The 14,924-nt window shown below is 34.0% G+C and overlaps 2 protein-coding genes across 14 annotated transcripts in view; both read left to right on the top strand.

Annotated features, from left to right (window-relative positions):
• The window catches only part of LOC129791985 (neurocalcin homolog), a 62,650-nt gene that overhangs the window by 18,140 nt on the left and 29,586 nt on the right, over window positions 1-14,924 (top strand). The window lies entirely within an intron of this gene.
• LOC129791987 (neuronal calcium sensor 2) overlaps window positions 1-14,924 on the top strand; it is a 55,152-nt gene that overhangs the window by 18,145 nt on the left and 22,083 nt on the right. For all 13 annotated transcript variants that reach the window (XM_055830686.1, XM_055830696.1, XM_055830689.1 and 10 more), the window contains one exon: window positions 9,033-9,165. In XM_055830686.1, the coding sequence (XP_055686661.1) occupies window positions 9,055-9,165 (111 nt within the window). In that variant the 5' untranslated portion in view covers window positions 9,033-9,054. The remainder of the gene's footprint in view (window positions 1-9,032; window positions 9,166-14,924) is intronic.

Here is a 14,924-nt window from a genome sequence, read left to right as displayed (position 1 = left end):
TATGTATATCGAAAAGTCGTTGTTCACCATAATTTAGCGTATCGGAGCTTTTGGATGAAAATGATGAACAGCGGCATGTTGTTCCCCAAATACAAAGGAGAATCTCATAATAATGTAGCCACAAACATGCCCCAATATTTTCCATCCATAATGTTCGCAATGCGATTTACGCCATAAAATTGCATTTTGGTGGAAAAATAGCTCATAAAATTAACTCCTAAAATATTGACATTAAATTTGAAACGCTTTTCTAGTTTCTAAATTACTGTGTCGGTAAAATACAAGTGACCGTTGCTGTACGAGTTTAGCTAAAACTGCATATCAAAAGGAGAAAATTTAATTTACCACCCACACATTTTCCCATTCAAGAAGTAGTTTTGAAAATTAATTGAGAAAAAAATCACATTAGAACTCAAATGAGTTTGAGGATGAAAAAAAAATCTCCACAAGAGGGCTCGTTAAAAAATAGCGACATCTAGTGGGGATTAATTAGTTGGTGTTCCACTTCGTGGCCAACACCAAGTATTGTAATCGTCGGAAAAACCGGCCACCTCAGATCGGGTTCAAACTTGGTATGAGCACGTTTTAGACATCCCACATTACGAAAATGGTGGTGGAAAATTTTTGATCCGGCCGGCCTGCCGGCCGGCCTGCCGGCCTGCCGGCCGGTCGCCTAAACTTTGCCTTATAACTTTCGAACGGTAAGAGATAGAGACTTCCGGTTTGAAGTTTTCTATAGAAATATGGGTGTAAAATTTCATTTTTTCGCATTTTCAAAATCCAAGATGGCCGCCGTCCGCCATTTTGAAATACTATCAATCACTTCCCTTATAGCTAGAGGTCTGAAATTTTAGTATGTTGTAGAGCTCAGAGAGACGTTTTCATCAACAATTCATACTTGACAATCGGTCAAGCGGTTTAGCAAATATGGCGGCCTTAAGCAAAAAGTGTTTTTTCGATACAACTCGAGAACGGCTTGACCGATTTTGATCATCTTGGTATCAAATGAAAGGTTTCAAGAAGCCCTACAACTGTATAGAACATTCCAAGTTCCAAAAACATCCGCAAGAGGCGCTAAAATCAAAAACAAAAATTGCCTAACTTTAAGAGGCAATATCTCCCAACATCTGTTATAGATTTCCTTTAAATTTTGATATGTTGTAGCCTGACTCAATATCTGTCACCAGTCCGAAAATGAAGAAAATCTATGTCGCCGTTTAGAAGATATGGCCATTTGAATAATTCTTGCATTTGAAAAGTTCTAAGAACCATATCTCTTGAACCGCTTGTCCGATTTGACTCAACTTTGTATCAAATTAAAGGTTTTGCAATTATCTACAACTTTCTAGAACATCAGAAACCTCTAGAACCATTCCTTCAGGACGAAAAATGCGAAAAACTGTTTTGGTGAAACAAAAATCCGCCATTTTGTGTTCTGGAGGTGACCTTGAAAATTATTGAGATATATGTCAAATTATAGCTTATTTCAAGACCTTTCCAAAACTAGTCATGAAATTTCTGTAGGTGTTATAGAACAAGAGATATGACAATTTTTATGCATCAAATTGCTGAATTTCACTAAAAAATCAACTTTGCCTACTAATATTGTTCACAAATAGTATTACAACGCATAAACAAACTTCTACACGTTGTGGGACACCAACTCTTATAACTGGACGCGTTATGATTGACTTTGTCTTGCATTAATTAAAAGAAAATTAATTTTCATTTCACAAATTCTGCACTTAATTTATGTTTCATAGCGACTGTGAGATTTCCATTTAAATAGCACAACTTTTTCACTCACCTGCTATTTTGTAAAAATTAATTTCAATGCAAATATGAATTCAGGGTGATTTTCAATAATATATTCCTTGCAAAAGTTCAGTGTTATGAAGGTGTTTTTCTTTTTTTTCTCTCTCTCAGCACACGCACAGCGCACGTAGAAAGGAAAATCTTTATCAAGCTATGAAAATGGAATGAGAGAGAGGGAGAAGGAGAAGAGAAGTTAGACCGGAATGAATAATTATTATGATAAAAAGTGGGAAATATATATAGGAATACTGTAGAATGCGTAAAATTGAAATATTTCTGCTATATAGAAAATACATACAAGATGATAAAGCTATGAGAAAAATTGTATATAAATAGTAAATCAATATGTGGGGATAATTGTTAACAAAATTGCGAGTTTACGTTTATTTGTATATTTTGCACTCGTTTAAAATGATATGAAATTTTTATATTAGCCACCATTAGAGTATTTATGTTAATTACGCTGGCAATTTCGTAGCAAATTCAACGGAGTTTCTAATAGGTCTCATGAATAGAGTTGTATGAGTTTGTTTGGACTATATTTTCTATGCTATCAATACAGTTTAATACTTAAAATAAATTAAATAAAAAAATATGTGTAGGTGTTCTATATCCCCTATTATTTACAAAGCTAGCAAAATACATAACAATAATAAATTGCGATATATTCAATTTATATCCTGTCTCTTCCTCTTTCTTTCCTTTTTATTTTATAAGCCCCAATGTGGTGAATTATGTTTGAAAATGTTCACATCATTTTACTACCATATATCACTATCTAATATACATAGGTACACACTTATTTTCTCTTATCTGTCACAACATATCAAACCTTCTCTAATGCCGTGGTATACGTATTAATTCAAATTGCGGAAAATGCTAATACATCCCAAAGTATTCAACGTCGTTGTTGTATGTACTTTGAGGGGGGCGGGGGGAAGGCATATTTTGTTTGGAATTTTGCAACATGGTATCCGCGTGTGTATTTTACCTCTGACGTCATCTGTATTAAATTTCACATCTTTACCTCCCATATTTTCGAGTGCCATGAGGAAAATGTTTGACTCTTGAAGGCATTTTCATTCTTCGTATTACTTAAGTTTTTCCCCCCATCCTTTCTCATTCCACTAAACCGACCTCATTTTTTTCTCTCTCTCGTTCTCTTCACAATCTTCTCGACATTTTTTCACATTTCCCTAGACTTTATTTTACCTACCTTACCTGTGTCAAAAAACACGTGTAATTCTCCCTCTATGTGGCTATCTTGGAGGGCAATAAAAATGTGTCGTAGAAGAGAATCAATTTATTTCTGAAAAAAAAAATCAATCTACAAAGCTTGAAGAGATCCCTCATAATCAATTTTAACAATATGCAAAGTTTTTTTTTGTTCTATAAGAACATTTATTTTCAATTCATCTCCCCATGTAAGTCAAATAGACGAGGAAAAAAAAATATGTAGGTATATACCTGTATGATGGGGGATTATTAAATAGCATGCGCCATAATATATTTTTTATATCCACATCGTAAACATAGAGAAAGAAGAGAGGGCGGCATTCCTTCACTTAATGATTTATGTCGCACAATAAGTACTATGTTAATGATGGTGGAAAAAAGAGAGAGAGATCCCGCGCAATCTCAATTAGTATATAATTTAAGGGACAAACCATTGTTTTGGGGAGAAAATAAATAATTTTGCATTATTACTAACAACAAAAACCAATAATATATTTTTTCGAGCTTTCACGGAGCTTTTTTTTGTATTACCACCCGATTAATATTTTCCTGCGTTCGAAAATCACAAACATATTTTGCATACATATGTATATTACGTTTTTATGAATAATTCTCTCTGTGAAAAAATCAAACATATACAGAAAAATACATTTTATTCAATTAAAAATAAATAAAATAAATGAAAACATTTATCTGCAATGGGAATTGAAAGCTTCACACAGTGTGTATTGAGTTATTTGTGCGAAAATGAATTTCTATTGGCAATATTTGTTTTAATACGGCAACAGTGCCAATCCTGCATTCAATTTATATGCGCGAATAGATTCGAAGAGCACCCAGAAGCGATTTTTTTTTTTACAAAACTTGAGAGTGAAAAAGAGAAAAAAGAATAAGGCAATACTTGTGTATTTGTCAATTGAAAGTTCAACATTCACTGAGTTGATGAATTATATATTTTTTCTTCTTTCTGTGTTTGTACAGGACATTCATATTTTCTCTGCTTCAAAAAATCCTCCTTCCTTTTCATATGTATAGAAAAAAATCTCTTTCAACGATGAAGAAATTTCATGTGAATGAAGGAGCATGAGCACGTCAAGGAAATTACAGGACATTTTTCAGCAATTTTTGACTCAATATTATGTGGGATTTTCCGCTACCGCATGTCCCCATAAAGAGTTGTCCTATTATTGTAGACATGTCTATGGACATGTCTAACAGCAATCCAATGTGATCTTTTTTCAGCGAACATATCCAATGAAAGTCCAAAGGATTATCATTGGACATTCGTTTGGGATATGTCCAATTACAGTCTTATATCTAGTCTAATGATTTTTCTTGGGACGTGTCCTTCACTTGTCCTATATGAGTCCAATTTCCGTTTACATTGAACGTTTCCAATGCCAGTCCAATGGATTATCATTGGACATTCGATTGTGATATGTCTAACAGTAGTCTAATGTTTAATCCTACGATTTATGTTAGGACACCATAATCAAACGTCCAATGCTACTCCAAGGTAATTTCATAGGACATTCTAATTGAACGTTTCCAATGCCAGTCCAATGGATTATCATTGGACATTCGATTGTGATATGTCTAACAGTAGTTTAATGTTTAATCCTACGATGTATGTTAGGACACCATAATCAAACGTCCAATGCTACTCCAAGGTAATTTCATAGGACATTCTAATTGGACGTATCTAATGCCAGTCCAATAGATTACCATTGGACATTGGATTGAGATATATTCAACCATAGTCTAATGTTTAATCCTACGATTTATGTTAGGACACCATAATCAAACGTCCAATGCTACTCCAAGGTAATTTCATAGGACATTCTAATTGAACGTTTCCAATGCCAGTCCAATGGATTATCATTGGACATTCGATTGTGATATGTCTAACAGTAGTTTAATGTTTAATCCTACGATTTATGTTAGGACACCATAATCAAACGTCCAATGCTACTCCAAGGTTATTTCATAGGACATTCTAATTGAACGTTTCCAATGCCAGTCCAATGGATTATCATTGGACATTCGATTGTGATATGTCTAACAGTAGTTTAATGTTTAATCCTACGATGTATGTTAGGACACCATAATCAAACGTCCAATGCTACTCCAAGGTAATTTCATAGGACATTCTAATTGGACGTATCTAATGCCAGTCCAATAGATTACCATTGGACATTGGATTGAGATATATTCAACCATAGTCTAATGTTTAATCCTACAGTTTACCTCAGGACACTTTAATCAGACATCCAATGCTAGTCGAAGGAAAATTTATAGGACATTCTAATTGGACATATCCAATGCCAGTCCATTGGTTTATTATTGGACATTTGTTTGAGATATGTCCAACGATGGTCGAACGTTTAATCTTACGATTTATCTTAGCACATCTAATTCAAACGTCCTATGCTAGTCCAAAGGAATTTCAGAGGAAAGTTTACGTTAGACGTATCCAATGCCAGTCCATTAGTTCATCATTGAACATTCGATTGGGATATATCCCACGATTGTATAATATCTTGTACTACGATATCTCTTAAGACGTCTAATTCAGACGTCCAAAGCTAATCCAAAGGAATATCATAGGACGTTAAAATTTCATATATCTAATGCCAGTCCAACTATTTTCATTGGACTTTCGACATATGCTTCCATCGATATGTCTTACGTTTGTTCAAATGTCTTTGTTCTGTGAAGAGTGCGTGTGTAGCAGCGTTGGAAAATGGAAAAATAGGAAAAATATCCGGAAAAATAGCAAAGTAAGTACATTATACACTAATTAGGATATAGTTAAACGATGTGTATAAGAAATTAAGTTGCAATTTATATAATTGTACGCGAAAATAGAAATTTTCTTTTTTACAGGTTACGTGTTTCGACAAGTCCAGGTGAGAGATTTTTTTCGAATAAAAGCAGGTAAAAAGAGAAGTATTTTAATTAAAGAGCGCTCTTCTGTAAATAGTAGTAGTAGTAGTAGTAATAGCAGTAGTAGTAGCAGTAGTATGTAGTAGAAGTAGTCGGGGTAGTAGTAGTAAATATCATGTATGTAATATTTGACAAATTTTTCTATTATTCCATTATTATTCATTGATTTGTCTTTTCATGCTACATGTTCCCGGACAACTTCTATTCTCCGGACTCTCCCAGGCTCCGCAAAAAGAGTGTCCATGGACAACCCAATGGATTGTCAATGGATTCGTCCCATGTGTCCCATGGACTTTTCTTGTTTTTTTCTTATATTCTGTAATATTCTTACAGCTACATGTTCCCGGCGTTCCCGGACAACTATCTTACGGATACTCCCACGTTACAAAAGCTCGCCAAAGAGAACTATCAGCATTTATGACGAAGGGAATGGAGAAAAGAAAAGGTACTTATCATTGATTGATTATATCTCATTTTATTTTGAAGATTTTACTTAATATTCATAAAATTATTTGTCTTTTCAGACCGTGCCTTGGAAAACAGAAGTAGGAGAGCATCCCGTGTCTTGGAAAACAGAAATTGCAGAGCATCCCGTGTCTTGGAATACAGGAGTTGCAGAACATCACAAAGACCCAGGACGTCAGAGTTCAACCGCCGAAGGACAAAGTATCATACATGTAAGATTTATATATATAATTTTTAAATAAAAAAATAAAAAATTAATTCAAAGCGTTTTTTAGTAAAAAAAAAAAAATAGAAAAAATTGGACATATCCTAAGCTATTCGTATGAAATGTCCTACGACGCGTCCGCTAGAACTTTTCTAAATACGGACCTGTCCTATGCTATTCGTATGGACTGTCCATTGATGTATCCACTGAAAATTTTGCACACTGGATATGTCTTATGCTCTTTGTATAGACTGTCCCATGGATTGTCCTCTGAGGTGTCTGCTAGATTTTTACTCTACACGGATCTGTCCTATGCTATTCATATGGATTGTCCACTGACTCGTCTTCTAAAAATTTTCTAAACACTGGATATGTCCTATGTTCTTTGTATAGGCTGTCCATGGACTGTCCCCTGACGTGTCCAATAAAAAATTTTGTAAACATTGGACAAATCCTAACCGGAAATAAGTGACAAGTCCTATGATCTGTCCAAAATCTGTCGTACGAAAGCAAGACTCGGAAGTCATGAAAATGTCTTTGAGGATGTCTTATTTTGTCGTAGGACAGAATATAAGAAAAAAACAAGAAATTTCCATGGGACACATGGGACGAATCCATGGACAATCCATTGGATTGTCCATGGACACTCTTTATGGGGGTAACAACATAATCTGACAGACTGACATTTTTCTCGACAGATAAAAATTCTTTACTTTTCAAAAGAGGAAGATCCTTTTTTTTACCAACGCACGGGGAAACTTTGCTGAAATTTCAAAAGGAGATATGTACAATATTTTAAAATATTTACTCAGAATTGAGACCTCCCCTCCTCCTCTCGAAAACCAATGCGGTGGATTTGACGTGGATTGAGCGGGATTGAGGGAAAATCTCTGTATATAAATGGAATCGTCAAAACAGTGTCACACCGTCTTTTTGCCTTCAGTCGTTTTTAGTTCTTTTCCCATACAGCCTTGTCTATATTGAGAGAGAAATATAAATCTGTTTTTGTTGAAATTGCGGCAAAAATGGAAGAAACCTTGTGCGGCAGAAAGACGATGAATTTCTTTGTATATACCATACTAGTAAAAATTGTTGTATTTGTGTCTTATTTGTGCTCATTTGAAATGAGAAAAAAGAGGAAAATACGAGGAAAATTGATGGATAATGTTGCGCAAGAAGGAATAAATATTGATAAATATTTAGAAAAAATGCCTTCAACGTTCTCAGATTAACTAAATTCGAATCAAGTGATTTTCAGAATATTTTTTCAGGTCTTTTCCATTTCTTTTCTTCATAAATTTTTATTGGTGATTCAAATTATACATACAGCATTGAGTTAGTGTAGAGAAAATTCAATACTATTTTGTGATTCTTTGAAATAGGATTAATTTTCAAGTTGTTTATGCAAGAAATAATAAATAATCCCACCCATAATACAAGAAATACAAATTATGGGTGGAAAATTTCATTCCACATCTCACAAAACTCTCATAGCAATTTTCCTTTCCATTATCCATCCCTTTTTAGTTATATTACATAAATTGTGAATGAGAGAGAATCAACCTCTTGGATTCTTCACGTTCTATGGGATAAATTTGACTTTTTGAAGTACCATCCTCCATGAATGATGACGAGGAGTGAAAATCATCAACTTAATGTTTTTAAGGGATGGCATAAATGGCACTCCATTTGGGCACACATTTCATCGCCCACACTACACCATTGCAGATTACTTATGGCAAGGAGGCATATAATGCTTTAAAATTCGAGTTATTTCACTTGACAAAATGTACAATGGATAAAGCATTTTGTCACATTCAACGCATAAATTCTAGCTCATTAGTTTTTCCTCTGTGTGTGCGTGTGAAAATGCTCGGAAAACACCCACATTGCATGATATTCTCTTGGGGTTTTCTTTTTTTCCAACACCGGGTACCACTCTCTGTGGTTTTTTTGCCACCAAATTGGATGAATGTTAGCTGAAAAAAAATGACAAAAAAGACTTTTTAATTAGTTAGTCGCTCTGGCGAAAATTAATAAAAAAAAAAACAGAGGAAGATTATTCTATGGTTTTTTCCATTCATTAAACAAAGAGTCAGTTTTAATGACTACATAGTATCTCGTAACGTTTGATGATATTATGAATTTAATTGGAAAATGTCCTTTTTTATTCAAGGATAGCAAATGAAATTTTAATCTGATATTAATTAAGCTGATTATCTTTGATCTGATTACTCTTATTCCTTGTGTGTTAGTTATTTAACAAAAAAATTTAATAAAAATCCAAATAATAATTTAGTTAGATTGTAATGCAATTAATGAAAGAAAACTAATTAAATCATAAAATTGATTTCATTTCTTTCAGACACAAAAAACGTATAGAAAAAATGGGCTGTCTAGGAAGCAAAGATCGTCTCACAAAAGAAGACATGGAGTTCCTGAAATCACACACGCGATACGATGAAGCTACCATTAAGGAATGGTACAAAGGTTTTAAGGTAAAAGCTCTGCCCTTTCCCCCACGTTCTTTCACTCCTATACAACTCACATACAAAATACAATTTTCATTTAATCGAATTTTCATTTTACTCAATTCCCCTTCAATTTCATTCTCACTCTAACCATCATTTCCACACACAAAACCCTAAAGGTTCATTCACATTTACAATCAAATCATTCCCCAATAGAATCGATATAGAATAAAATGTTCAACGCTGAATGCAATTCAAAGGGAAAAATATACTGCAATAGGGGATAGTTTTTTTTTTCACTGCGTGGTGTAAAAAAAAAATCTGCAGTGTAAAAAAATAAATAATTTTATGCAGCGATAAAGAGCATACAAAGTTTCACATCCACATTGTTGGCAGATGAGGTTAAAAAAAATGTTTTAATTAAAAACAAACTATAGGGGAGAGCGGGGTTAAAAAAGTCACTTACGGGTTTAGAAAAAGCTCAAAATATCATATTTCCCAAATGCATAAAGCGAAATGTTTAGCTCATTTCTTTAGGAAATTTACTGCCCTATAACTCTTTTTCAGATCATTTTGTTCTATCTAGCTAGGAAATATGATATTTTAGGCTTTTTCTAAACCCTTAAGTGACTTTATTAGCCCCGCCCTCCCCTACGCATGAAAATTAAACAAATAGCGAGACATGACAGAAATTTTCAATTTTATAGTGATAACAACATGAGGAAATAATTCAATTCACTCCAACGTTATGACATGGAAATTTGGCATTTAAATTGAATGCAACACTTAACTTACTCATAACACATGGGTAGAGTTTGAATTTTGAAAAGTTTTTTTTGTTGTGGGACTAAATTGGGTTTAAAATTAAATTTTGCAGTAGATTTGTGTCGAAAAGTGACTTAATACTCAGGAAAATTCCTCTTTATGACTAACTATTAAACTTTTATTGTCAGTTTTTGTCAAATTAAATTAGAATTCTTTAAATTTAATTTAATAAAATCATTTAAGAATGAAAAAAATTGAAGAATTTGCTTCAACTTGCCAACAAGTTCTTGTGGACAACGTAATTCTTCTCTTGGCTCAATGAATGAAGAATGATTCTATTAAATGGAAAATGAATTTCCCCATGAAAATATTTAGTGATGTAATTAATACAGATGAGTAAGACTGATTGATGGATCAAGCGAGAGGATAAGTGATTGTGCGGAGGAAAATGAACGATTAGTGAGATTTATACTTCTATTCGATTTTTCGTTGTACACATACCTATATGTACTATATACATTCCATTGCAGTAATGAGGGGGTGGCTTCACCGCCACCTCTGCTAAAGCCGCTGTGTCTAGTGGTGATTTTAACGAGGAAAACATATGAAGTTTGAGTGAGAAAATAGATACATCACCGCTAACAAATTGCTTATATATGGGGAAGCTACAGGGGAGGCAACAACGGCAAAAAAATGAAGAGTTGCAAGAAATTGTCTTCATTCTCATCATTTACTTTCCATCCCCATTCCTTTGCTATCTCTATCACACAATTTTCTTAACCTTTCAACATGGCACGTAGAAAATATTATTGATTTTTTCTTCATAACTTTCCATCATTCATTCTCATTTGAAAAGGTATATTTACTCAAATATTGGAAATATATATTACACGCCACCACTTCTCCTTTTACTCTGTCAAAGGGAGGTGAATGTACCTACCTATATGATTCTACTGGCAAAGGGGATATTTTCCAGGAATTTCCTTTGTTAAAATTTTTAACACAAAGCTATAATTTAAATGAGGGATAAAAAAAACATTTGTCGTTGGATTTATTTTTTTGTTTTTATTTCTCTTTGCTTGTTTGTTAAATGATGGAAAATCATTCCTAATTTTCCATTCTCTTTGTTGACTATTCCTGTATTTTCTTTTTATTTGCAACTTCTTTTTTTATTCATTGCAAAATTTATTTTATTTTACATATTGCAGAAAGAAAAAATTAAATTTCTTGCACTTTTCACATCCCCAAACTATTCAAACTATCTATATACAAAAATAATTGATTAATTTGCAATACCTACAATGAAATATTTGACTTGAAGGACTTTTCTGAAAGTTCTGCTTCCTTCTCGAAGCACGTTTAATAAATTCTACAATACAAAAGTATAAAATAATATATAAACTGTTTAGTTGTGCGCGAGAGAGTGAAATTTTGGTAGAATGAAAATTGTCGTATCCATGACATCAAATTACGTCACCGGAACTTGCCTTTTGGGGGTTCAAAAGGGTGGGTTCGGGTGACGAGAGGGGTGCGAATGCCACGTGGAATGGGGGGGGGGGGGGAAAGTAAAGAGAAAAAAAGGCACGAGTATGAATTATTAATTGTGTTGAAAACAGAAATATATAATAAATTTCTTGAACAACTACCACCAGGCTAGAAAAGTGATGGAAAAATTATTTCACCCTCTTTGAACAATCCGCGAGGGGAAAAGGAAACTATTTTGATTATGAGGAAATAAATTTTGATTGAATAGTACTTGTTTTTCTTTTTTTTCTTAATTTATTGCAGAGACTCAATTTATCGTTGTATGACTTTTTTAATTGAATTTTTTCCCCAAGAGTATGGCGCTTGCGGGCGGACAGATCGTAATGAATTATTGAAGATGGGAGAACATATACAAGCAACAGTTTGTACGGAAATTAATTCATTTTTCTCTCATGAGATTTTTACTGTTTTTTATTTCATTATCCTTCCCATAATTTTTTATTATTATTCATGCCATGTAACTTTCTCCACGGTGTCGTGGGTGACAGATATAAATTATTAATTTGCATATCCATTTATTAGCTCGCAAGAGAATATTGGAAGTTTCACGCAAGACGGAAGAGCTTATCTAATTCGTGAAAAAAAAACGTTTTCACCGTGAATTGAACCAATGGCTTTTGCGAAATCGATTCGTATGCTAACCTATTGACCCAATTCTCAAGCACTTTCACTACATAGTATACCTAAATTTATCCAACACATGATGGAATAGAGCACCAGATTTAGGCTTTATTACCAAAAATATCCGAGTGTGGTAAATTTATCAACAAGAAAATCGAGATTATTGACTCACAAGTTTAGTGCGACGGAATCAATGATAGGGCGCAATAGAAAGGGATAAAGTTGCGGGGGATGTGAGGGCGTAAAGTGTGGAAGAAATATGAAATGCACGTTCCTCAAGAGAAGAAGGAAAAAAAAGGAGAGTCGTTATAGGACACACACAACAGAAGAATATTGCTTCGTAGATGGGTGAACACTATGTTGGGGTAAAGGGGAGAGAGAGTCTGCAATAAATGACAAACTAGGGGGCAATTGAGAGCATCTAACATTGGAAGTATATAAAACAATAAAAGTTTGTTGACTGCTTTCAGGGCTATAGTAATTGGCAATGTCATGAAAATAAATCGATTTTCTCCCTTTTACGCGTTTCTTTCCAGTCTTCCTTTCAAAAAAAAAAAGATCCCCTATATAAAATTTCCTTCTACTCAGCAACGCCATTGGGGGGCTCCTTTTTTCACTCAACATATTCAAATATTTACAGTAGAAACTCCTCAACATCAGGGAGGCTCTACCACACTTGACGATCTGTGCTCAAGAGTTGAGCACAGTTGAGGATTCGCGGGGGAAAAATAAAAAGAGGATAATGAAGGATCACCAGTAAAAATATCTGTCGCTTCTTCGTCCTTACACGCGTTATTCCTACACGCTCTATAGCGCATATTAATGTTGAAGGGAGAAATATTTTTACTACCACCCCCGCATTATATTGAAAGTGATATAAAAATCGGCATAACTTTTAAATCCATTTCGATTTACAAACAATAAAAAAAATTCCCACCAACTTTTGCCCTAAATTTCGCACCAACAAAATGGGAAACTTTTATAACCTCACGGGAAATGTGAGAAAAGTGGAGTCACCTGTTAGGTGCAGAAAAAAAGGGAATGGCGTACGAATGAAAATGTATTAGACTTTAATGGAATGTCTCGGTCTGGGCACACAACACCACATACAGAAAAAAAAGTTCTCACCTCTTAGCAAACATTTTCCATCAGAGAAACTCTTATGTGGGAAGAAAGAGGAAAAAGCTGAAGGATCGTTGCTCAAAAAACCTCTATTTATGAACAAAAAATTATGTTGGCTGACGAAAATGTGAAAAAGATTGTGAGGAGACACTTCAATCCTATTTCCTTCTATTTATCTACATTTTTTTGTACTTTATTGTATGAAGTGAATCAACAGAATCCAAAATAGAGCTTCCCTGTGCTGAAAAGGTGTTCGTTAAGGGTGTCCTCGCATTGTACTGTGGAATTAGTTTATTTTGATACACCTTCCTTGAAAATGCAATCACCTACTGAAGAGAAGTTCTTTCTCTGAATAAATCCTCGGAGTTTTCCCGGGAAAAAGCTCACAATCTGTGCTCTTCTGCATTTAAGAGTTCTAGAAAAAAAATTCCTAGAATTTTAATAATAAAAATTTAACTTGAGATAGAAGGAAAATAAATTCATCCAGTATTTATTTTCCTCTCTTGAAATTTATTTTAGAGAAAGAAAAATCTGCATCCACTCAATCTCTTCTCCAATGACTACATATAACACGTGTGTGCATAATATATAGGAGAAAATCCTTTTGTGTGTGAAAAAGCAAAGCAAGATTGCTTAAGAGGTTTACGGGAGATGAAAGAAGAGTACCTTTACTTGTATTTCACGTACCGACTCCATCATCACCCATCCCTTCTCCATTGCGACGGAGTAAAGGGAAAAAGGGTGGAAAAAAGGGTAATTAGGCTTTTCTCCTTGGAAAACTTCTCACTTTCTTTTTCCACCTTTGACCCCTTCTGTTATGGCTCATCCGGAAATCTATGAATATTTTATAAACACCCAGAATGAAATATCAGTCACCTGGGCATCATTCCTATATAAGCTTTCTCTTTGACTGTCTCTTACTCTCTCTACTCTCCCATTTAAATTGAAATTCCAACGTGGTGGAGAAATTTGCAGAAAAAAAGGACGACGTGTTCTTAAGTAAATTGTGGATTTCTTCGAAAATTGTATCAAATATTTATTCAATTAGTCACAAATTAAATTGCAACTCCTGCGACAGAGTGGGGTAAGAAAAAAATATATATCGTCACAAATACACCCAAGTAGCAACTTTGAATACCAAATTGCGAACAAAAAAGGGGAGAAAGTGAGGAAATTTATGCCTTGCTATGAAATGGGGGAAAAATCACGGAAATTTTCACTCACTCTCGTATTGATTTTCAAAAACTGTTGAATAAAATATTAGTTCGTGTCTCCACAGATAAGACTTCAATTTGCATTATGAAAATAACAAAAAAAAAAGTCTTGCAAACTGATAGGGAAAATATTGTTTGTCGCACAAAAGTTGAGGTGGGATGAGAGTCTGAAAGGAAGGAAGGAAAAAAAAGTAAGAAGAAGAAACGTTGAGGATGATGAAGAGTGATTTTAACGAGGAGGTGTAGCGGCAAATTGATGATGTTGTGCTAGTTGGGGAGCAAGAAGGCAAATTGAGGGCGGGAAAATGTGTCACATATTGCTTCTTCCTTGTAGAAACATTGCTTTTTCATCACCATCATTCTTGATATTCAAAAGACTTTGATGGCTTTGAGAAGTTTTCCTTATTTTGGGGGTGCATGCACTGGTAGTTCAAAGGAATTCAAAATCATTTTAATTTTCCATACATTACACTGAGTTTTTCACATAAAATTTTCACACGAAAAAAAAAATTTAGTATA

This window comes from Lutzomyia longipalpis, chromosome 3, assembly GCF_024334085.1.
Source record: "Lutzomyia longipalpis isolate SR_M1_2022 chromosome 3, ASM2433408v1".
Taxonomy (NCBI): Eukaryota; Metazoa; Arthropoda; class Insecta; order Diptera; family Psychodidae; genus Lutzomyia; species Lutzomyia longipalpis.
This window is presented reverse-complemented; position numbering and strand designations above follow the sequence as displayed.